This window comes from Gallus gallus, chromosome 5 (assembly GCF_016699485.2).
Source record: "Gallus gallus isolate bGalGal1 chromosome 5, bGalGal1.mat.broiler.GRCg7b, whole genome shotgun sequence".
Classification (NCBI taxonomy): domain Eukaryota; kingdom Metazoa; phylum Chordata; class Aves; order Galliformes; family Phasianidae; genus Gallus; species Gallus gallus.
In genome coordinates this window covers 34331530-34357600 of record NC_052536.1, presented here as the reverse complement: position 1 = coordinate 34357600, position 26071 = coordinate 34331530, and the positions used below count along the sequence as shown (strand labels likewise).

At 36.0% G+C, this 26071-nt stretch overlaps 1 protein-coding gene and 1 long non-coding RNA gene across 9 annotated transcripts in view; one reads left to right on the top strand and one right to left on the bottom strand.

Annotated features, from left to right (window-relative positions):
* The window catches only part of AKAP6 (A-kinase anchoring protein 6), a 260787-nt gene that overhangs the window by 178367 nt on the left and 56349 nt on the right, over positions 1-26071 (bottom strand). For 2 of the 8 annotated variants that reach the window (XM_015287643.4, XM_046942488.1), the window contains exon 1: positions 13884-13982. The exons of 3 other annotated variants lie outside the window; for them this stretch is intronic. In XM_015287643.4, the coding sequence (XP_015143129.2) occupies positions 13884-13964 (81 nt within the window). In that variant the 5' untranslated portion in view covers positions 13965-13982. Of the gene's footprint in view, positions 1-5488; positions 5564-13651; positions 13768-13883; positions 13983-26071 lie in introns of those variants that run through there. 3 more of the 8 variants (XM_040702184.2, XM_040702183.2, XM_025151279.3) reach the window with 3 other exon arrangements.
* On the top strand, positions 281-13053 carry LOC121111049. The gene is made up of 3 exons (XR_005860605.2): positions 281-342; positions 9640-9805; positions 11825-13053. It is a non-coding gene; the product is annotated as an uncharacterized LOC121111049 (long non-coding RNA).

Here is a 26071-nt window from a genome sequence, read left to right as displayed (position 1 = left end):
CCTAGGAGACAGAAATAGGAATGAAAGTGATAATATTGCCACAACGAATGTCTCTCTCTATCCATTTTTTTCCCCCTCCAGTTAAAATGCAGACTATCTGATGTGTCCCATCATCAATAAAATTCTTTTGGACAGTATTTCCCTTTAAACCAAGCCTCCGTAGCCAAGTAGAGCAAAAGTCTGGAATAGCTTCAATGTAGATAAGCTATTTCTGAGATCCAATGGTGACTGCTGCAATGAGAAGTTGCTAATTTTTGCAGTCTTGTTCTGAAACCAAATCGAACAGAAGATGAGTGGAAGAGAAGCTGTGAACAGTTGTGTTGAGAAAGCAGAAAAGAAAATGTAAGTTACCAAATTATAAAATAAAGACTTTGATGGGATTGTACCCTCCAGATTTAACAGTATTCCAGATTTCTGAACTATACTACAAACAGTGTAACGTCTTTATGATCGGCATCTGATTTTCTTTGTGAAAGGAAAAAATTAGCAAGCACAAGACTTTAAGGAATACTTAGACAAAAACTACTGAGTGAATAATGCTGCTTTATAACAATTCAGTTTGAAAGCTGTGTCTAAAAAACAAGTTATAAACAAGTAAGGAAATGTGATTAAAATACTGAAAAAATAGCACCAGAGTCCAGTTAATGGTGGTATAAAAATACATAACACTAATAAAAATGAGAATAAGAAACATAATTTTGATTCATTCCAAATTTGCTTTCTATCAAAACAGTCCCATCAAAGAATTATAATAAAAGCTTGTGTTTCTGACAATATTCATGGTTTTGCATAGCACTAGAATAACAAGATATTAAATAAAGCTGATTAAATTAATAATATAATACCGTAATTTTTATCTGTTTGGATTTGACAACTACAGTCTGAAAGTAAAGCCAAATTATTGAATGTGTAGCTTTATGTACATAACAAATTAAACCAAAATTAAATCTCAAGCTAATGTTAAGAAATACATTTAGTACAAGAGACAGAATATTAGCCTTAAATAAACTGCTTTGGTTGAGTACTATGGGCAGTAACCTGTTTTTATACAGCCCTGACAGCTATATCAAGTCTCTTTGCAGGAGTAGCTCCCAGAAATGCCAAAGGTGAGCACTAAAACATTGGAGTTTCAATGAGCAGAGTTTTGGATCTGCCTTCAGAAGGAGGCAATCTCCCTTCCTCTCTCCTTTCTTGATCACTTGGTCCTGATAACTAGCATCTATATTTTCAAGCACAAAACACACAGCCTCACCTGGCAATGCTAAGGGCTGCATGTGCTCAGAGCTTCAAATGCTCACACACTGGCTCAAGCGTTACCAGATTACTCCACTAAACTCATTCTACAGGCATAAAGGCAAAGCTAAAACTCTTGGCAAACCACAATAGAAATTTTATGGAAAACATAGCTGCATTACTATGTTGTTGCAAATATTTTGAAGAATATTTTAAGCAAATTAGACTGAATTTGCATTCACTTCTCTAGTGCTGCTCATGTCTCCTTCCTTCTTGCCATAAAGTAGTTAAATTTTCCATTCTCAGTAACATTACACTGTCCAGAAACTCTAACTTTATATATTAGACACAATCTGTACAAAAGTATTTTGTATACCCTCAGCTGGATCAGCTTAATTATGTGTCAAAGTGCAAAATACGTTTTCACTATTTTCTAGCTTCTCAAGTACATACTCACCTGCTGAATTAAACTGCCAGTAAGATTCTCAAAAGAGAATTTTGACAAGGAGAAATTGTCAGTGTATGAAAATATTGAGTAACGAATCTAGATATTACAGTAAATCAACAGAGTTCAGAACTTCAATTATGTTTAAGTTTTGTCTGGAATTACTGTTACTTTGTCTCCCAAGGCATCTGAAGTTTCTGACATAGACAAACTTCCCACAGCAACACAGATGTTTCTCCTAAAATGCAAATCACAGTGCCACTGAAGGTTTCAAAGTAGTCCATATTCAAGAACATATTCTGTTAATTTTTACAAGGCTTGTTATAAATTGCACATTTTCCTCAACAATTAAACTCTGAAACACTTTACAGTTATGAACATTCCAGCAGCCAAATGCTTCATGTACTAACCACTCACGGCAGGTCCAGCAACACGGAGAGACCTTAAGGCCAACCTATGCAGCATACAAGTAAAGGTCATACATACATAAGCAACTTATAAATGACTTTTAACTTTGCTGATAAATACGTTGACATTAGGTGCTTTCTACAGCTGTTGTGGGTCTTTTTGGTTTTTTTTCTTGCTTTTTCTACACTGTTTTTTGTTGGGTTTTTTTGTTTGTTTGTTTGTTTGTTTGTTTTGGGTTTTTTTCCACCTTTTATTGGATGAAAATCTGATTGAAAAGGTCAGGAAGTTTAATTTAATTTACAGTTGGGGCAAGCATATATTTAAAGGAACTTAACTCCCCTATTAATAGATCCAAATATTCAGTGTCCAGCAGTCCTGGACAAAAGTCTACAATGCATATGTCCAGGTTGCATTTTCCTTTTTCATATTTGCTGTGTGGTCCACTTGCACAAACCATACAAGTCTGAAGAGCAGCAAGAGCAGTTTGATTTACTGGGAGCTTACAGGCAGGTAGCATCACTGCAACAGTCTTACTGAACACACGCAAACCCTGTGTGACAGCCAGCGGTGGATCTGCAGCCTCTAATGTGCCAGATCCTGCATGCGTGTTTCATGGCCATACCCCAGTCTACTGTGTATTTCTGGACAAGAATCGTGAGAGCCATAAGATCATCTCCCTGCATCACACAGCACTGGTGACTTTTCATTTTCACTTGATTTTGTGGCTGTTCTCACATGAGCTGGATTTCAATTCATCAGAGGGTTGGTTCCTGGATAAAATGGATCAGAACTGGGTTTAGAGAGAATTCATCTTATATTAAATTTGAAAAAAGAAATTAGGTCCCTGTTGGTATCTGCTTTCCTTGCTTTGTAACTGTCATATGATGATGGAAGGCAAAGGCTCAGCAATGGAAGAGAAATAGCTGCCTAAGACTAATGCCAGCACTTCAGCAAGGAAAAATGATGGCTTTTGTCATACACATTACTATTGCTTAATCCTTAGCAGTAGAGTGTCAATAAGGCTGCAACCTATTTGCTTATCTTTTCTTTATGCTAGCCTGGTACAAAATAACCTCTTGAGTGGAAATAATACAATCTCAAATCCAGATGATATTATCTAATATAACATTTTCTTTACACTGTATATGATATTTAGATTTACAGATAATTCAGCAAAATGAAATTATTACCTCTATCACAGCTACAAATTCAATACTTTATATATATATATTTATATATATATAATTTTTATAATTAATGCAGTTTAAATACATCATGGAAACACCACCAGAGATCCAGTGTTAAGGGTGGAAATAAGTTATTCACTTCCAAGAGAATTCAAAGTCAATGTCTTTCCTCCTAAAAGTGCTGGAGCCAAGATATTTCCAGAGTTTAGTCAAGTCCTGTCTTCAACTGTGGCACTTTTGAACAGTGGGGGTACTCATGGTAAAATATAAAATAAAAAAAACTGAGCAACGACGCACTACAAGTCATAAAAACTGCAGAGGTGAGACAGTGCTTCAAAGCCATCACAACTGAGAAGAGGGAACAGAAAGTAAGAAGACGACAGCAAAAGTGCCAGCAAATCTGGACTTACTGAAAGTTCTTTGTCTCAAGCAACTGGTATAGAACTATTACAGACCATATTATTCATTTTTTGCCTCAAGACACCTTTTTGGATGTTGTTAGTATGCTTCTGCAGTGATGACATGCTGCCACCATTTTTTGCATGGCAAAATATTCTTCGGCTTTTTACACAGCTTACACCCAGTCAGCTGCACAAGTCTGCGTCTGAACATGGTGGTGGTCTCATTCTACCACAGCCCCTCACAGCACACAAGTGATAGTGTTCTTGTTATAAATCCCTGATCTTTCTAAGGCTGTTAGAAGAGCCTGTTGAAACATGGTCTTGTTGTCCTCCTTCTTCCTAACTCCTTGTACATGACTGAGTATTAGAAAGAGAGAGAGAAGAGAAAAAAAAAAACCAAAACCTAGACCATTGTCACATGTCCTTACTACAGTTTGTATTTATAAACAAAGAAACAGCAATATCATCAGATAGTACCTAAATGCTACAATGAGTGCAAGTTGTTATTACCAGAAGTAGTAAGTAGACAAAATAATCCATACACTTTAAGTAAAAAGAAAAAAAGTGTTTATCTGCTGCCATTTATCTTAGGTCAACTGCAATAATATATAGCCTACAAATGAAAGTATAGAAATTCTTATCTATTTTATAATATATACTTTAACATCACAAGCTGTTATAGCCTGAATTTACAGAGTACCACTTCCGAAGCAACTTTTTTGCAAACAGTTATCTCAAACCATCCACTGCACTTTTATTTTTAAATTACTTCCTACTTGTGTTAAGGTAAAAGTTCTGTCATCCTTCATGGAATATCCTGTACATGGACTGTGGAATTCCTTAGGCCAGAGGGTCTGTATCCACTTGGCTGCCAACTGCCCACTTCACTCAGTCTCTCAGGCAGCTGATCCTGTAATTTGCAGCTGCTGAATCCATCAGCCAGCTCATAACCCTTCGCATCAACTAAAATAGCCTGAACTGCAAACATTGCAGTAGACAAAGTGCATAAACAAACCCTCCAGAGCCTACGAATCCTAAGCTTTGATGTTAACAGTAAAAATATATCTGATTTATCTGCTCCTCAAGAAATTCTGCTACAATGTACTTGAAACTACTGAAAGATGAAAGGTTGCAATATGTTGCTTGAGAGTTAATATCAGTAACAGAGAAGCTGCACACCACATTCCTCTTCTTTGATCTCACAGTAAAACCTCAGTATGAAAAACAGGTTGCCATTAGTCTTACAACTACTGCACATGCAAAACAAAAACTATGATTTAGGAAAACATCTATCCACTTGGTCTTTCCTTTTAAGTGTGTTCTAATTGCTCAGAAGACAAAGTTGTGATCTTTTGCTATCTTTGCTATCTTGTGATCAATTGCTATCTTTTAGAAAAAAATGTGAAGAAAAAATGTGAATCTGTCAATCATTTTTTTGAAACATATTTGGCAAACTATGAATTAAACTCACTCTGCATGCCCTCATATGCTTACATAAAGAATACAAAAGAATTTTTATTGCTAAACAAATAAAGATTTATAGCTTTCAGTACAATAATTTGCCTTTAAAATGCTCTTTGACTTCACAAAGAGAATTCATTTTTCATCTCTACTTGCCTCTATCTCCAAGCAGTATTATAATTAGGATAATTTTCTTTTCTTCTAATTTGGATTATTAGTGAAACCTTAACAGTAAACAGTATTTGGACTGCTTTGCAGATGTTTTTAAGTATATTATTTAATCAAATAAAATAGCCATACATAAAAACAAACAAACAAACAAAAAAACAGTTTGACCAAGCAAAATCAACTACCTTGGAAAGCTCTAGACTTACTGCAAGTTCTAAGTCAGTGAAGAGTTGAATTGCTCATGTACTGTAGCTTGTGTCATTGTGGCATCCAGGAACCTGGGGAAATGAAAGCAATTTGCTTCTGCAAAGCACAGCAGCAGAACAGCTAATAGGAGGTTCCAAGGTCACTGACCCTACCTTTTGCTTACAACAGCAACTTAGGAACATGTTGATCCTCAAAGTAAATTTCTCCACTCATAATTTTCATACTACTGAGCTTAACTTTCTTTGCCAGTCTTTTCTGAACACTGTTCTCTTTCTTGTTTGTCTGCTATTTCAACTTCCTATCTTTATTGTAAGTGAGACTTCAAAATTCTAGCAAGTAGTCTGTGCTTTACCTTTTTCTCAAATTCTCAGAAAGTTGTTGGAATATAGCAAAATTATTAATTTGACTGGTGTGTTTTCCCCGCAGAATATCTTGATTTCTTTTTTCCCTTAAAGTACTCTGTTTTTAAACAGATTTCAACATAAATTATCAGGTCTTACAAGAGCCTAGCTGCCCTGGCACACAATGCTTAAAAAAGAAAAATCAAAATAACTATTCGGTCCAATGATCAGGCCAGTAGGCATGTCCTTACTGTAATCTGCCATCTCAGGATTCAGTGACTAACATTCCCTGTACTTCAGAATAATGTGAAATAGATGTCGAAACTCTGATTCTTTGACAGCTGTTGTAGTAATGGGTTGTCTGGGAATATGAAAGATATGGAGCTGCTCTGTAATAAATTATTAGTAGCTTGTATGATATATTTTATTTGGATGTTTAGTGTGCAAGTATACTGGTCAGCTATCAGTCTGCAAGGAAAAAGGCCGGAAGAAAGGAAGAAATGATGTCACTCACTAAGCACTTCAGGCTGCTAATGTAATGACGCCTGAAAAGCTAATTGCACAACTCCAGTCTTAGGATAACAGCAGCTTGCATTTGTGCTGCCATGTGAGCCATTGCTGAGGCCAAAGGATAAAACATACTGTAAAGAAGGAAAAGGATTCTATTGTCCAGAGGAAGCACAGTTGCTTCTGGAAGATATTCCAGCCAACTTCCAGGACCAGCTGCAGTGCCATAAAAACCTATGTTAGCCTCTACCTTTACCGCTGAAGAGTGTGGCTTCAGAGAAGATAAACTGCTTTTAAATGTTTATTTCACTTATTAAGCTTTGGTTTTAAAAGACTTTCTGGTCACAGCATTCACCAGAGTCCAGATTCTTAAATAGGGTGCATTATTCAGTCCACCCAGCAAACTTCAGATAGCTGATGTCCAAAACATTTATGGCAATAAGGCCTAGGATGTAACAGAACTGGAGAACCACAGGAGAAGTTTGCAACTGTAAAATGAGAACTACTGAAAGAGTAACACATAAATAGATCTGAGCAAGCAATTTCTGGGATATTCTTACCATTTTTAAAATGGAACAAGACAATTTCTGGGATTCTTCAAGCCTCCTGCAGGGCCATAAGATATTTGTTGTTTGAGCTCTATTTACTGATAAGAATCTTCTTCTATTGTTCATATAAAAAAAATCAGATGCCATTCTCTTAAAATATTTTCACTTTAGGGCTAGGAGATACTAAACTTAACTGGGACCTTTACTGGAGTTAAACTCCTAAGAGAAATTCTGATTTTAGACAAAAGAGAAACATTTCTTGGTGAAAGTCAGAAGTTTCATTACTGAATTAAGTTACAAAGAGTTAACTTTAACTACACATAAACAGCACAAAAATTAGGCACCAATAAACAACTGAGATGTATGACACATCAAGATAAATAAAAGAAACTGCAAGTTCACACAGGACAAAAAAAAAAAAAAACATTCTTCTGTACAGACATACAAAGCACAAGGGAAAATTGTTTATCAAAACATTTTGACTTGCTAAAGCCAAAGAATGCTAACCTCATTTATACTTTTACTAAGGCTTGGTGGTTATAACAGAATTTGATAAAGGATAAAAGTGAGACTTTTACTCTCATGTCAAATGCTCAGTTTGTTAACTCTCTTTTCTGGAACAAGTCAGAAGTGAATGATCACAGAATCGTGTGCCTCACAAGAGCAAAATAGAGGGGAACCTCATTTGGTTCACACTGGCCCGCCGTTTGAGATTATCAAGGTCCATCTGGATGGTGTCATTTTTTTCTGCTGTATCAAAAGCATCACTCAGCTTGGTGTCATCAGTAAACTTGCTGAGTGTGCACTTGATCCATCATCTCTGTCATTAATAAAGATGTTAAAGAGTACCAGACCCAAGGTTGATCCCTGGGGGACATCACTTTGCTATTGACCTCCACCTGGACATAGAACTATTGACCACCACTGGCTGTGACATTCCAACCAATTCCTTATCCACCAAATAGTCTGCCCTTTTAATCCATATCTCCCTAATTTAGAGATAAGGATGTGATGGGGGACCATGCCTGAGGCCTTGCAGATTTGCAGGTAGATGATATCAGTTGCCTTCCCTTTGTCCATCAGCGCTTTTACTCTATCATACAAGGCCATCAGATTGGTCAGGCATGACTTTCCTTTGGTGAAGCCATGCTAGCTGTCTTGGATCACCCACTTGTCCCTCATGTGCCTTAACATATCCTCTAGGAGGATCTGTTCCATGATCTTCTCAGGCACAGAGGTAAGGCTCACAGGCCTGTAGTTCCCTGAGTCCTCCTTCCTTCCTTTCTTGTAAATGGGAGTGATGTTTCCCTTTTTCCAGTTCCCAGGGACTTTGCCTGACAGCCATGACTTTTCAAATATGGTGGAGAGCGGCTCAGCAACCACATCAGCCAGCTCCCTTATGGCCCTGGGATGCACGTTATCTGGCCCCATGGACTTGTACACATTCAGTATCATGAGTCAGTCTCAGACTTCCTCCTCCCTTACAGTGGGGTGCTGTTTGCTCCCCCAGTTTCCACACAGAGATTCAAGTTCAGGGATGTGAGAATCCTGGCTGCCAGTGAAGACTGAGACAAAGAACAGGTGTTTTTAAAAAGGAATACAGTGAAGACTAAACTAGAAACCTAGAGTTAGGGAATCGGCATGATGTTGATAAACATGCTTATATGTGGATCATCCAAACCTACTTTAACTAACTTTAGGTAAGTATTGAAACATTTGAGACTTTGCATATAAAAACAGTTAAAATACATTGTCTAGTAGTTTGTCCTGTCTGATTCAGTTGACTTCAAATGTCATTGCCAACCCATAAGTGGATCTTTCTTAGATTCCAATTTAAAGAAATGTGTGTGGTATCTTCTTTTCAAACAAATAATCCATAATAACCCTGAATTTTTGTTAGATGTTAATAGTGGAATACTGACTAAACATCAAATGATCAAAACTAATTTTATACCATATCTGCAGTGCCTTAAGCACAAATATTTCTAACATAATTAAAAAAACAAAAACAAAACAACCCTGTTGTATTTAATAGACACAAGGAAGCATGTACTTCCGATTATATCCGCCCTAAGAAACCTAAAATTCAGTATCATTAAAATAGATGCTTGTTTGGGCTGTTTGTAAGATTCAGGGTGCTAGAGGCTAATATATTAATACTATTTAAGAACTAAGTACTTTAAAACTGGAAAAAATATTATTGCTAGAAGTATTTAGAGTACACTGTAATTGTAATTTAGAAACGTGTTACAAGACTGTAGAGTCTGTGCTAAGCTGGTACATAGCCTATTCCAATTCAATAATTCTGAAAGTCAGCTTGTGCTCTAGCGGGATAATTCTCTTAAAAGCACCAATTTTAGCTTTACAAGAGAACTTTCCAGTGTAAAGCACCAGGCCTAATGGTTGTTAAGCTGTTGATGCTGCTTGAGAAAGAACTCTTGTGCTTAACAGAGTAGGACTGAAGTGCCTTGAAAGGAGCAGTGAATGAGCAGTGCTTATTTAAATATTTATTCATTTATACACAAACATATATAGGCAAATATTTGTATTACATATTGCTATCTAGGATAACATCCTTGATTTATAAACCACTTCACAGTCAGTGAAAGTCATGTCTTTGAGCAAGCAAGTCAGCATGACCTGTGGTTGTAGCTGAGACAAACTGTTATGCTGACAAAGAACAGTTTTATCGACCTTTTATTTCTTTGTGCGTCATTTCATTTTGTTTTCTAGCTATACAAAGATAAGTCATAAAATGTCTTTGTCTAGACTGCAGCTTTCAGTGATGAACGTAACTCCTACCTCCATAAAGGAGCAATGAGACAAAGAAAGGCTGTCAACCAGTGGGCCTGTAAACAAACTCTTTGAATTTCAAAAGCTGCACTTGTCTGCATGGAAGGTAATGAACTTATGTGATTTCAAGCTTCAAATGCAAATTTGTTTGATTTGCCTGTACATAGTTACATTTCCTCCAAAACTAATCATCATTAATTTAGCCTCATTGAATCCTGAATTTATACCTCAAATCTTCTGTCTTTCTCAGATGAGTTTCACAAAGAAATAGCATTAGACCTCAAGATTATGGCAGCCTGCAGTACATACAAAGAAGAAATAAATGTAAGAATTAAATCGAATTGTTTCTGATGAGGAGGGAAATGTCTCTCTCTACACTTGTGGCTCACTTACAAAATGAAATATTTAAAGTTTGGTTGCAAATGAAATTGAAACATGAAAATTAGTACATAATAACGTCAGATGAACAAATTTTATCAGTTTTAGTGACTGGTTATTTTTATGCCCCTAGATGGCCTTTAATTTCAATTAATTAATTAAAAGATGGCATATGACCATTATCCAGCCAACTAGATAAAGAAATAAATATAATTCACCACACACTAAATCCTAGGTTACATTCATGTCTTATTTCTGTTAAAACTACCAAGAGCTTTTCCCATAGTTATCAGTCAACTTCCCATTTTCTGGAATCAGAATGACTGAAATGGAAGAAAAATAATGGCAAAACCCAGACATAATACTATGGCTCTGAGGTTTTTAGAGTTTGGCAAACAAATCCCTCCTGCCCTTTTTCTATGCCCCATGGAGCCATGCAAGTGTTCTTACTTCCCTCTTCCTCTCAGAACTACTGAAACAGTTCTGCAGATAGCTAGCTTCATTCAAATCCCTCCATGATAAAAGTAGCCATACTGCTGCCAGGCTTGGTAAAACCCTAGAAATCCTATAACTCTACCCTCAGGGTGTCATACTTGAGCTAGCATTCTAGCCAAGACCTATTTCACTCTGCCTAGCACAGGTAGCTGAAATAATACTCCAGCTCTTGTATGGATTATGTAAAACACCCATGGATAATGAGGTACAAAGTCCAGCAGGCTAAAGACGCTAATAGTATTTAATACTCTTGGAAAAAAAAAAACACTTGCAGCAGCCCTGAACACAAAATCATGAAATCTGGTCAGGAACAAGAAATAAACTACATGCTTCCATTGTGAAAACCTACATTCCTAAGGGATTCTGTAACTTTTATATTTTCAACACACTTCAAATGTACAATTTAATTCTCAGTGGGTCATTTTCTACCAAAACAGCAATACCACTGATCCATAGAAAAAGCAAAAACCACAGCTGTTTTCTTTCTTGACAAGTTACAGTAAGATTTCAGCTGATCCTTCAATAATAACTGCCAAGAGGAAGTAGTGTTGGTATTTCTTAAAAATCTTCTGATTACACTCTTAACCACTGAGATCTTTCCAGAGAGGCTTTTCAACATTTCATCAAGAGGCTTGTGAGGAAAAATGAGTCGCAGCAAGCCAACTGAAAGTTGGTCAGCTAAGAAAATCTTGAAACAGTACAATAATATAACAGCAAGTCTGTCAAACCTAATATGTTTCCTCTCCAAGACCTCTGTTAAAAGTCTAGCACTGCCTTTAATTCAATATCCTTCACTCTATAAAAATATTAACCAAACAATGTTTGTAGAACATTATGAGCACTCTTGCCTGCTGCTATTAATTAATTTCCAACAAGAAGACATCCTAAAAGCTACGAAGATTCTTTAGCCCTCTTAGCTAAGGTCCGAGAGAGGCTGCTGTTCTTAATGAACAGAACAATCTTTTACTCCAAGACTGAAGCAGGAATTGTAAGAATGACAAAATTGCACATTGTAATAATTCTTTCCCACAACATGGTCGATACCTTCTCTTGAAGCTCATATGAAGAATTTCTAAAGTGTAACACTGCTGATTATTATTAGCAGCATTTTTACAATATCAAATGGAACCAGTAGATCAAAATAATTTTAAAATCCCTCCTAAAGGTATATTGTGCTTGAATTTACCAAAATTATTACACAAAATCTCAGTTTTTCTCGGTTAATGTCAACTTTCTAATTTTTTTCTCTTAGGAAAGCAATCCGCAAAAACAAAGGAAAAGCAGCAAAAAATATTAATTTCTAATGAAGTTTCTTCAATTACCAGTACAGGCAACGTAGAAAATGAAATGTTATACCAACTATGTCTAACTGATTCAAGGCAATTATACTTTAAATGTGAAAACTGCTCACAGAGGAAAGCATCAACTCAGACAAAACGTGGAAGTATTAATACAGAAAAAAAGGAATAACACATGAATGAAGATGCAGTGACTGAAGAAAGAAAGGAAGAAAAAAGCCCTTAGTCAGCAATAACTGTGAGCCCGAGCAAGCAGTTTGCACACAGTGGGACTGCTCTCCAGCACAAACATGAGAGAGCTGAATAGCAAAAACCATCGGATTCAGTTTGAAATCACACTCTTGATCCAACCTAAACTGCTTATATAGAGCAAGCTATAGAAGAACACAAAGACCTCTCTACTTACTGCAGGAGCAGAAAGGATTCAAACTCCTGAAACAGCATTCAGAAGATGATAAGAAACAAAGCAATAATACTTACGTAAAAAGCCACTATGACACTTCTATTGCTAAGCATATATAGCTGTAGCAGAACACGTTGACATGGATTGCCATTATCAAGTTGAAGGTTGTAACATACTTAGCCAGCAAAGAGCAATTGGCAACTGATGTATGGGCAGCTGAGCAGCAAAACTAAAAACTTTTTAAAATGTAGTGAGAAATTTCTATCCAAATAGCAGATGTAACAATTGCCATAACCTATGGCTGATTCCTCAGTCTTCTGGCACCTTCAATCTATGTACAGTCAACAATTTCCCACCCAGTGCCAAATTTTGCTTCAGGGAAGTCAAAAGACTTTATCATCTTATCCCAGTGCAAATCTTTGAAGAAAACCACTAGCCAAAAATACTTGAACTTTTTCCTGTAGATACAATTTCAGAAGAATAACATTTTCAAAAGGAACAGATGTTTTGAGCAGCCTGAGCATATTCCTTCAGACATGGCACACATGCAACTTTAAGAGCTGAGAAAAAAAATAAAACAAAGGGCCTTTGAAAAATTACATCTCAGAATATTTTCAAAACAGTCTTCTAAATGCAATGCAACTGTACTAAAAAAATATATATAGAGAGAGAGAGAGTATTCTTCACTGGCCACTGGCCATATGCCACATTCAGCTTTCCTGTGAATGAGTTTCTGATGAAGATTGTAAAATTTGGATAAAACAATAAAGTCACCGTATTTCCTATTATTATTCTATTTTCAGTCTGTTGGTTTCCTGAGCCTTTTCTGAACACATCACAATATAGGTCAAAGTTTTCACCAAGGTAATGTAATTATAACCCTACAGTGTCTATTTCTAATTATACTGCGCCCTATAAAAGTTAGCTGAGTAATGTCTCAGGGAATAGAGAAGACTGAGCATTCAGTTTCACCTACTCAAAAAAGTTATAATCTTCCCATCGAAACATGGAACACATGACACTGAACTGTTTAAACACGACAAAAATCTTTTTCCCTTCAGAAGCGAATGACAAATTGCTTAAACAAAAGTTTGTGATTGCAGAAACTTTACATTATCTGGTACAAAGAGTGAAAGAAACTGAACAAAGTTTTCTCAATATTCAGAAATCTACATGCACAGATTACAGCATGCAGGAAATGAAACTTATTTTTTCAAACCAAAAGCATAGAAGTCATGCTATTCTTTTTTAGAAGTTGAAAACCAGTGGATTCAAGGAAGGAAAAAAAGCCTTTACTGATAAAAATTGCAAACTGATAGTTTATGGCTTTAGATATTTTCAACGTTTTGTAAAGTTTTTCACTTCAGTGCCGTCTTACCTCATTTATACTGGATGGAGAGTTCAGGTATCAGCTTTGCAAAGAAAATGATTGTCCCATTTCTTTTCCTCAGCTAAAGGAACTTACATGAAACCAGTAATTCAGAAAACAAGTGTCTGTTTAAAAGACAGTGAAGTAAGCCATAGATGATATGTGAACTCAATTCATCTCCAAAGCAAAGTCAACAGCTTTTGTTTTGCATGGAGCATAGCAAATAATCTGCTGCCTGTACCTGAGTGACTGTGCAGGTCAAGTTTAGGCCTGTCAGTTCTTCCCCTGCACGTTCGGAGCTACAGTCGTGATTTCTCAGCATCCAGATCTGCTGTATGGCGGCTAACTGAAATTTCAGCCAACACTTGTAGACTTGCAATTAGCAAGGTTATTTTGAGCAGTGACCTAAGTTCCAGCAGAATGTTTATGGCATTTTGACAGGAAGGAATCCAGTATGATATTGGTCACTTGGTAACCCCTTAGAGCTGATCTCAGAGGAGAAAGCCTCTAATTCACAGAGTAAAATACCTGCCCTCCAGCTAACTTTGATTTTTGCTCTGGATGAAATGGAACTGTTTACTGGGTTAATGTTAGGAAGTTACAATTTATTTTAGGATCTGGCAGATCATCTGCTTGGAACAAATGTATTAATAGGAAGTCATGACTTCCCCACTGAAGTGATTCATCATTTACAAAATAGAGACTGTTACTTTTCTAATGCTAGTATTTGTAACAATTATCTAGTATATTATGAATGGGAGGGGAAAAACACTCAAGAGCAGAACTTACTACAGCTGGTCTCGGTCTTTTAGCTTCTCTTTAGTTATCTTGAAGAGGGCTCCCTCTTCTGTACAGCTCCTTGGCTCCCCCCCACCATTTGCTCTGAATTCCTTCTAAATTCCCTGGCTGTCTAACTATTTCAAAGTCATGTCAAAAGGCTCAGTCATAGCTCCACGCCCTCATTCGTTGTTCATGCTCATTCCTCTCCCCCTTCTTTCCTCTTTTTTGTTCGTGGATCATCTTTCTTGTTCCCACCCATTCTCATTCCTCCAATAGCGGCAGCTCTAACCTCTCAGATGCAGTCACAGCACAACCCTCCAGCTGTCCCACACTACAGCTTGAACAGCCAGCTCATGTGCACACATAAAAAAACAGGCTTTTCTAAAAGCACCACAGGCAGAAACACCATTAAAAGAGAGAGGATTCTTTTAAAGGAGATTGTAAATACAAACAAAAAGTTAAATTCCTTCACAAACCATTTAACATTTTCTACATACTGCTCCTTTGAATAAAACCCTCCTAGGCAAAAAGTGCTTTTGAGAATGAAGAATATCGAGAGAAGTGGAAAAATAAATAACTTATTTTCTCTTCATTTTAAAATATCCTATGCATACCAAACTACAGACAAATGTGAGATGACAATGAAAATAATTAGGAACAAAAGCTGACTACTATCCCAGATATCAACATTTAAAATAAAGTATAGATATCAGACAGAGTCTACAAAGAAATGACAAGACTGTACACATGGAGTTGTAGGATAAAGCAATTGTTCATAGACCTACAATGTGATCAGCGCTTAGAGGACTACTGCAGTCACCAGAACTGGTGAGCTTAAGGACAGGATCGTTATTATGATCGTTATTATCACAGATACACATCTTTTTTTTTTTTTTTTTCCCCAGAAAAAAATATCTCTGTAGGATACTTTTTATGCATTATCATAAAACAAATATTTGAAAACATCACAAAAGCATTACATTGCTAATGCAGGATAGTCTCAGCTACCAAAAACTCAAAATGAAAGTTAATAAAAAGAAATCTCTTTTTAAAAATCTAGGAACAAAAAAAAAAAAAAAAAAAAAAAACTGCCTTAAAATACATGCACGTTAGGGAACAGAAGTTAACCTAGTTTAAGGTGTTCTACTTATATGAATTCTCATTAGAAAATATCTAGTGCTTCAAGTCAAAATTTTGCAAATAAAGTTTTGAACCAATTCACTGACAAACTTTCTCAGAAGTAGAATAGGTTTTTGCTCCATTATATCTGGTTTGTATGAGTGACTTACCATGCATAATTAAAAAAATAATTTAAAAAAAGTGTTACAGGCCACCATTTTTCTGTGATTCTCAAGCGGGATGCAAGAGACTAAAATTTGGATCTCTTTTTGACTTGGTATTTACTGAATCACACATGTGCAGCTACCTGCAGAGTACACCATTGTTCTATTCTGGATAAGAAAGCCAAGTCCAAATACCAGGATGGAATTGTTCTAACTTAATGAACATATTTGATATCTTACTACTAGATTGCTTATATTTTCCCCTAGATTTTCCCTAAGCACCTCTTAAGTCATCATAAACAAGAAGTGAAAACACAAGAGTTAGGAGCAAGAAATAGATCAAAAGCAAAGTAGATAAATTCTACCATGGCAGATTTTGCAGTCTGAGTATCACAATTTAATTCAAAAATCAATTTCATTTAACAACAAATCTGTCCCCCCCAAAAAAGAGAGGAAAAGAGAGGAAAAGAGAGGAAAAGAGAGGAAAAGAGAGGAAAAGAGGAAAAGAGAGGAAAAGAGAGGAAAAGAGAGGAAAAGAGAGGAAAAGAGAGGAAAAAAAAAGAGAAAGAACAAATGTACCTGTGTGAAACACAGAGTACAGACATTAACATTTCATTTTGGTTAAGAAAAAAGCAGTGATTAGTGCCTATAGCATTCTCATTACTGGCTTTTAAACTCAGATTCACTGCATAACTAAATCATCTCATTCACTGCATATCTATTCTGTATCCCTTTGTTACAGCATATCTTCCCTTGGCACACAGCAGAGACAGAAGGTTTAGTCTGTTCCTCCCTACAATTTCACATTCTTTCTGTCAGAATGCAAAGAATAGCATGCTTGGGACGCACACATTGCCTGTCTATTTCTTCATGCTGGTGCATAGTGCATGCAAGTGCACAGAAGCAGATGAAGCACTTTTCAAGCTGAGCACCCTATTAAAAAATCCTCAATGTGTTACCCTGACAAAGTATGACTCAACATATTCAGAGAGATTTTTTTATGTGGAAGACTCCAAGTGGAGCCAGACTTTTGTTACAACATTTCATCACACACCTGAAAAACAAAAAGCTGAGTAAGGCTACTGCAGAGGAATGCTTTTTTTCTAAATTGCACTTGTACATTTCACAGAGAATAAATAGCTAGACAAATGACAGTTCTAGCTTTTGCCCTGAAGGATTTAATCATGCAAAACTCTAAGTATGGTCTTTCCTGAAATGAAAGGCTGGTTAAAATTGGTTTTCCTTCTCCTATTCCAAGTGACTGATTGTCACATTCCAGACATTTCTAGGCAATAGGATTACATCATTCATTTTTATTATTTTTTCTTCAATGGAAACAGCTGTTACATCCAATATTCATGACCTTTAAGTTTTCAATATCAAGTTATTCAGCTGCTCTTTCAGTCCATCTGAGTTGCAGTGAAATGAAACTGCACAAAAGCCCAAACAGTTTTATTTCACAGTTAATGAATGTACGTATTGTTCCAAGGTAGCAAAAAGAAAACACAGCTTAAGGGAAACATAGCATACAAATATCTTGTTCTTATCACTGCTTCAGTGGACTGCCAATCCCATATTTACCCCACAGTGAAAACCAGCACAGTGTTCTGTTGCATAGTTCACATTACTTCTTGATGTGCACAGCTGTATGCATTATGCGTGAATAATTCTTAGGGGACTTCATAGAAGGAAAAAAGGTAGGGAAAGCTCACACAGATTTTTAAGTCAGAGCTCATTAATTTCTGAGGATATGTGCCGACTCATAAAAAGCAGCCTCTTTTTGAGCTCCAGGTTCAGCCTATATTCATTGGTTTGGTGTTTTTTTGTTTGGTTGTTAGTTTTTTGCTATAAAGGAAAACATGAGTACACTTGGCTAAAAGGAGGAATTTGGCAAGTTTCTATAGTTAGGAAGATATTTAGACAATCATTAGCTTATCAAAGGAAGTCAAGCAAAATCTATTACAGTTTAGTTAATACACATGGGCATTTCTTATACTGAAATTTTACCTTGCTGGATACTTTACATTTGCAGGATTTTCTTATATTGATGTCTTCACCTTTCCCAGGCAAAATGTAAAATACAAATCATAAAACCATATTTTGAATAAAATAAATTGTAAACAGAACACTAAAAGAAAACCAATATTAAAAAGAGTGAGGTTGCCTTAGGAACAGACTAGAAGGTTTTGGGTTCCAGTAAAAGCCACTTTGCACCTGTCAGGTCTGCATTATTTCAAGTGCTCAGTGGATGTGATAACACCAACTTATGCTATGCAAACAACTTAAAAATAGCATGTAAAAATCACTGCCAGTTCTGCACATGCAGAAGTGGAGAAGAGGTGATTCTGTAGCATCTACAGGAACTTCTTGGGTTATAGACACCCTCTGTTCAGGCTGACCCATATTGCATTGTCTCTCATTAACTCCATGGCCAGGCAGCTCTTTCTCTCGTCTAAAGCACTGTAGAAATTGAATGTTTCTACAGTGTATTGGTGTAAGTATTTATCAAATTAGCATATACATAATGCAAACACGTTTTCCTAAAGACTATCTATCTGCTTTACCACTGCAAGATCAAGCATTTTTGTTCGTCTTACTACACGTTTTTCAAATAGACGTTAAGAAACAACTTGCACCTTACTACGATGTGTGCATGTGAGAGCTTTCTTTGCTTGCTTGTTTGCTCGTGTTTTGCCCAAGCAGTAAGAGCAGCTGCTGAAAGTTCTCTCAGCTGTGGGAGCACTAGGTGGTGCTGCAGCACAACCACAGCTGTTTCTCATTTTATTTACAAGCGCAGAAGTTAAGAAGCACTGTTACTAAAGGCTAGTACACAGAGGCATTTTCATGTTTCTTCATTTCTTCAGAAATTCTAGCTTTCTAGGACACCAGTTTTTCTGTGTTTTTCTCATAAATAAATTATGAAATTTAAAAAAGGGAAAGAAAATGAATGTACTTCAAAAATGCAGTACACTACACACAACACCAGTATTTTTTTAAACTTCTAATTTGTCCCCTTAAGGAAAGTCCTCCTATACAGTGAACCAGGAAAACAAATTACAAAGATTTTCCTACAATGCTATGTGACACAAAACTTGCACCATGCAAAGCAATTGCTCTAATAGGGAGATGGTTCAATAAAGAAAATTTAAACCTTTGTAGAAATAACACAGCAAGGTACAACATCATAAATGTGTTATTTCCATTAAAAAAAAAAACAAAAAACAAAAAAAAACCATCACTCAAATGCATATTACTAAGTTCCATCTTTAAGTTCAAGAGCTACCAAGATGCACAATGATGCTAACTAAATGCACATCTGCTGAACTGTATTCTAAACACACGTTAATTCTTAATTTTTCTGCATGTAACCAAATAAAGATGCTTTGATTTCATGTAATGTTTTTGTTGTTAACTTTTTCAATGGCAGGCAGACATCCATGCACTGGCTGATTTCCAGCTGCAGTTGGGCTCTGCAAGAATGAAGTCTGCTTACATGTAACCTTAAGAAAGTGGGGCCTCCAAGGTGCACCTGAAGCACTGAGCAATTTCAGTTTGATGGAGAATTCTGGAGGAATTACTGTAGATTTCAAATGAATACTTGCTTCTCAACTGCGATTCTAAACTACCAACATTAATTTACCTCTTTTTTAAGTGTTAATAGCTGTATTTCTTAACTGAAGGACAAGGTATTCCAAGAAAAGCCACATTCATTCTGTTGTAACAACTGAACCTTAGTCCCTAACAAGGGAAGATGCAATATGAAGCATAAAAACTCTATATAAAGTCAGCAAGACTGGATTCTAGTAACACAGGCCAGTGTGAACACACAGCCAACTGCTGACCAGATGATTTGCTGCAGGAACACACCACAATCTCACAAGAAACTCTGAAGCAAAAGCATGTCCTAAGCTCTAAAAGTTTTATTTCTTTCTTTTCTTTTCTTAATGTATTAAAGATCTTAAGTATTTTCTATTTACATTTCTGTAGTAACATAAAATGCACAAAATAGAAGTCAAAAAGTCTACAAGAGTGAAACATGGCCCGTACACAGAGAATGGCACTGTCTTCCACTCTCCTGCTTTATTTCTGATGTAGGAAGCATTCCTTAAACACGTGTTCTGGCAGGTTCCTGCCCTCTGCGCAGAACATGGCATTGGTCCATGTAAGAAAAGAAAGAAAACTGCTTTTTAAAATAGCAGTTCAGCATGGTAGCAGATGACTCAGCGATGTGTTTCAGTGAAGGACAAGCAGGAAGAAAATGAAAAAGGACAGGAATCAGATGGAAACTTTGAAAGAAGAAAATCCTGAGAGAAAGATGCTGAGCAGAAAGCAAGAAAACAGAGGAGGCTGGAAAATAAATCCAGTAGTGCAAAGAAACTGCTTTGCAACTCCTACAAAACCCTTGAGCTGATCCACACTAATCCATGTGTATTCTTTTGAAGAGAGGAAAAGATATTTCACCAGTTTCTAAAATACCTGTATGAAGTGAGTTACTCCCTGTTAACTTTTCAAGCAACCTTTAAAATAACAGAAAGCTATGATTTGAAAACACAGTAGCAAAATGCAGCTGACAATTAAGAACTGGTGCAAAATTCACAGATCAGTGCCAGTTGTAAGCACAAAACAGAACAGTGGTGTAAATTGCAGCAGAAATCAGCATAAAGTCTTTCCATCCAGATTGTTAGTTTGATGCTGTATTTATTCCTGAGCATTAAAAAAAAAATAAAAAATAGAAAGAAAACAGGAGTTGAGAAAGAGATGTAGTAATTGTGTCATTTATAAGTAGGATCAGGAAAATCTGGAAGATTTGAGTCAGGAAAGCTACCCTGCACATCTCAGATGAAAAGCAAAAGTATTTCACTTAAACTGTAGAGCGGTAAAAAAAACATGCTTTCAACATTTCTTACTTATTCTACTTGAAGTTTGAAAAATAACATAGCATTGTGAGTACTTTGCCTTTCTTTGAAGGAAAACAATGCTATACTTAACCAGAGATGCAATATTCCTATCGTGAAAAGACATTGGCTCCTTTCCCTTGTGTGCTTTCCTGTTTAACTCCACGTTAATTCCTCACACTGAACTGCTGGCTGAGATTCATAAATAACGTGGATGTTTAAGCTACTCTTTGAAGAGAAGATAGTATTTGTGTGGTTCATATGCAAGAATTCAAATAGGGCAAGTGTTACACACCGTGTAACACTTGCTAAATTAATGCAATGTGTCAAAAGTATCCTTTGCAGGATACGATGTGAAAAAAGTAAGTACAGTAAGAGTTTCTGTAGCTGATAGTGGAATTAAAATCAATGTGTAACAAACTGTTTTCTGTCTAAAATTAGAACAGGCATCTGAACTTTCAGGAACTTCCTGAAAGAATTCTTGATGATCTCACCAAACATATATTTTCTCCCGAGGTTTCATCACATCTCTAAGCACCACCATATGAACATTTTCACAAGCACAGCAAATGCAGCTATTGGCTCTTCTTGATGGGAAGGGGTGGGGTCCAGCTTCTTCACACTCCACAAGGAATAATTTGGCTCAGATCATTTTCTATCCTTTGCGCACGCCCCACTGAAGGAACGCCTTAATTCTTCAGTCCTTAGCAGTTACTCCGACAGTTACTCTGGCGCACTACTTTGCTGTTGTTCTCTTTCCACTGAATCATGATCCTTTAAATTTTTAAACTTTATATTTCAAGTCTTTTATCTTTATTTCTTAACTCTGAGTGCAGTAACTTCATGGTAAAAGGAATGTTCAAAACACAAGATAGTTCAGATGCTATTATGCCTATACAAATCATCTTTGGAAATATCCCTCTTCCTTTTACCATAAGTTTAATGGTGTGACGATTCTTGTAAATGTACAGATTGTTAAATTCATACATTTGCCTAAAATCCTGGACCTAATTATTCAATAATTTCAAGCCATCCTTGCTTTTAAAAAATTAAGCCCCAAAATAACAGTTGAAGAGCAAATAAGAAAATTCAGTTTAGTATTTTAGCTCTGTGATTTTAGATCATAGCTGGCTCAGATTTTGCAAACTTCCATTTGATGACTATCTTCTAGCTGCTGAACAGTGCTGAGGTATCATAACAAATGCCAGTCATACCTTTCACAATAGATGATGAAGTGGTGTATAAAGCACTCTGCTCATTCTATGCAGTTTAAGAGCTTTAAAAAATATATATCAATTCTGTCCCTATTATTCTAGAAGTTATTCAGATACTTCTACCGTACCCAGACATACAGATACTTTGCATCACTTATAACATAACATTACTCCTCGAGTACAATTCTTACTTCCCCAAAGGACATTAGTGACATTGTCAAGTCAGACATTTTTATTCTGTCACTGTACTAAATAGACACATAGGGAATAAGATAGCCCTCAAAGTCTATGAAGAACAAGAGACCAGTTATTGAATAACAGCTCAGCTTGTGGCAAAATGCAAGCACAGAGATCTTAAAAATAGAGATGGGTTAAATGATGATGTAAATTCAGTAGGATCAAACACTTTAGGGCAGATAAATCAGAAGAGTTTTGGAGAAAAAAAAAGATGGATGAGTAATAAGTGGATATGCAAATACTGAGGTAGTAGGGGCACTGAATTTCTTTAACAGTACTGTAAACTGGCTGTATAGATTTATGTACATACACTCCCCTTACAACTAGAAAAAATATTTCAGAAAGTCTGGTCAATCAGATTGGAAATGTGAATATAAAGTCATTAGTTTATTACATTTTACCATATAATTTATATATATATATAAATATAATCAAATCTGAAGAGCCTGTTCCATAGAAAGATAACTTGCTTTCTTGCCTTTTGCATATATATATACCACTTGTGTTCAGAAGCCCATGTACTCATCAGAACAGAAGAGATAAATGGCAGTACCCAAAGGAAAGACTGTATATAGTAGCTTGATTTAAGTCCTTTCTGACATTTGTAATCAATGGATAAGGACAGATAAAGTTGTAAGGGCAAATGAAAATAAAAAGGCAATATAGTTCACTGAAAGTTGCAAGATGCTTTCTTGGATTATGTAGATTATGAAAAAAGAATTTAGTGCACAATGGGAAAGGGAATTCAGAATGTACTTGCAGATTCAGTGGACTTTTATATTTTGTGAGAACTTCTGAAAGGTCTGTTAGAGTTTTGGAGTGCTATGGCATCTAATCTAGTGCTGTTGTTATGCCTTCTGCATTATATGTTTTTTCCAAAGAGAAACATCTAAAAAAAAAAAAAAAACCCACCCTGGCTCCACAAAAGCTATCAACTTCCTCTGGGGAGACACCTACAGGGAGAGAGCATGCATTTAGGGATGGGACTGGCGGCTATGAATTTCTCATTTTTACTAACCATTTCTGCTCATTCTGCTGTAAATGATTCAGCTCCTGTTCAAAAAGGAATCTGCTTCTCCTTTCTCCGATTCCACACAATTTCACTAGTGACCGTTGCGTGGAAGGCATTAAAATAATTAGATCAATTTTTTTGCATGTATGTAAAGAAGCATTTGCATTGTTGCATACATACAACACGGGGAAGCATAAAACAACCCAGCAAAACCAAATCCGGCTGTATTTACAACCTTTTCCAAAAAAAGATAGTATCATACCAACACCATCAGTCAGACATAAGCCTGCATCTGTGCTTTTGTCCAGGCTTGCCGCCCAGTTCTATCTGTTAGATGCAAGAACCAAGGCCTCTAGAAGATCTGCAGCAACTCTTAAGAAAACCTCAGGGCTCAGTACGGCTCCCACTGACCTGGGGTATGGGAAAAGGCCCCAGTAACTCCATCCTCTGGAAGGCACTCACACACAGCACAGTCACAGGGTGGATACTATGCATCAGAGAACTGGGAAAACAGTCAATGCCATGGAAAGAAAATACATGGGAAGTGGGGCACAGCATGAGTATGCCCATTCTTAGGGCAACAGCTCTAAAGTGCAAACACAACAATAAAGATATACCTTTCCCAGGTAAATAAGCCACTCTGTGTTGCTGTGCTTACTTATCAGCTGTGAGATTTTACTTGATTTACAAAGAAGTCACATCAATTCACCGAAGGCTCTTTACTGGTAAACTATACTGAAAGGGATTTTCTTCTGAGGAAGAATTCATCTAATTTAAGAGGCAAATACCTAAAATACTAGAAATTACAAACTAATAGAATTTATTTATGCTTACTGAAATGCAAGTGTGTCACATTTCTGAAACATTCATATTGCATTCCTGACATTCAGACCGCAGTCATTCTATAACCTGAAATTTCTTCTGCCAGCTCTCTCATTATAAATGCTCATCAGGCAATTTTGACAACAACAAAGAAAACTGAAGAATTCCCTACATTTTGGCAACTTTCTGTCCCTATTTTTTGGCTGCTCCATCGAGCATATTACAGTTTTCTTAGATACCTATCATAAGTTACGTGTAAATTAAATTGAAAAAGTAACAAACCCTGCCAGTAAGAGCTCAAGAAATATGTCCACAAAGCCTACTAAAATACGTAAAGAAAAAAGAAAATGTGAATATAATAGCTCATAACATGGATCAGAAACAGATGCATGGTGTAAAAGAGAATAATATCCTTCCTTCTAAACTATATACAGGCTCAAACTAATCCTGAAGAAATAAATGACCGGCAGGATTTATGTAGCACTGCTTTTTGTGTGCTTATGTTTTTATACGTACATAGTTATACATGTATTAAATCGATTATTTCAATCACAGTTAATAAAAACTGGCATTCTTACTTTCAAAAGGGAATGATATAGTAACAGTGACTTAATTTTACAACCTGTCATTACTAACCCTTACTTATACCTTCAAAATAATGTTGATTTTCTTTTTTTCTGGTAAATCAAGACATCAGTAGTCTAATTCTCACCACGAAGGCACATACTAAAGAACAAAATATAATTATCAGGAAAAGTTTTGATTATTTCACACAATAGCTTAACATGCAACATTTTTCATCATATTTAGAAGTATTTATATAATTACATCCAGTAAACATTTGTGTTTGCATGAGATTAGTGTGGAGAACAGAGAAGACTAATAGGTAACATCTGTGCAGATATTTGATATTTACTGTAATATTTCTCCAGTGACCATGGGCAGAGTACATTAGATCATGTTTCTAAAGCTTGTACTAGCACATTTTAACACAGGAGCAATAAGAAGTGGGAAGAGATAACCATTATATTTGATCAAAGGGCACTCGTATAGATTTTTTCATTGCTGAAATTCTGTAGTAAGTATAGATAACTGAACAACAGTAAACTTTGTAAGTTTGGGTAGTAGTGTTTTTCTTCTTTGGTTGGTTTTCTAAGTTTTTGTTATTGATGATTGTTGTTTTTTGTTTGTTTGCTTTTTTGTGTGGGTTTTGTTGTTGTTGTTTTTTGATAGCAGGCTTTTCAAACTAGATGAAGGAACAGAGTGGTTTATCAATTAAGACTACTGCCAATCCTGGCAAGTCTCAACAGCTTCATACCTAATTTCTAAACCTAATTACTAGAAAACAGACATTTACTTGAACATCATTTTCACCCTGAAGGCACTGACCCAGTAAGTGATCCAACAGCATGCCTAACACCGCCAGGATTGTAAAACTACATAAAACAGAATATAGCATTAACTTCAATTTATGCTTGTTAATATACAACCGAGGTGTTATAACAATTTTAAGAGATTCTGAAGAAGTAGTTTTGTTTCCCCTAGACAGAAGAAAATTTAGCCTAAAATTTACAAAGACAAGATAAATATTATAATAATGATGAAGAAGAATGCATCATGTTACTCTTGTGAAGCATGTTGAGAATGTGTTAAACAAGACACATTTTTTCATTAAAAACATCTGTTTGAGCAAGACCATGAAAATACCATACAAGTTCTTAATGTGATTGTTTGATTTAATAGACTTTGAGAAACTCAGATTTATTTCTGATTCTCCAAGTTTTCCATTGCACCTTTTTGCAAAACAGGAATATCTTTGGGCACCGAGGGGAAAAATAATATAAAAAAAAACACAACTACTCAGCAAACAAGAAAAACTGATAGACACGTCTGATGTTGCATACCTGTAAGTGGCAGCCTCTGCATATCTCACTTTAGAGACAGGTAAACTGTACTTACCAGCATTTACACTAAAATGCCCAAATCAATAGTGTTACTCCATTGAGCTGTTCAGAGGCAAAGAAACTAAAAATACAGCTCTTATACACCAAACTTATACACCAAATATGTGGATTAAATCTTGTTTACAAAGCATAGAAAAACATACATAGTTGATAAATGCCAATATAGAAAACCATCAAGTAATCAGTATAACATTATAGATAGATGTTAATCCCTAGATCTAA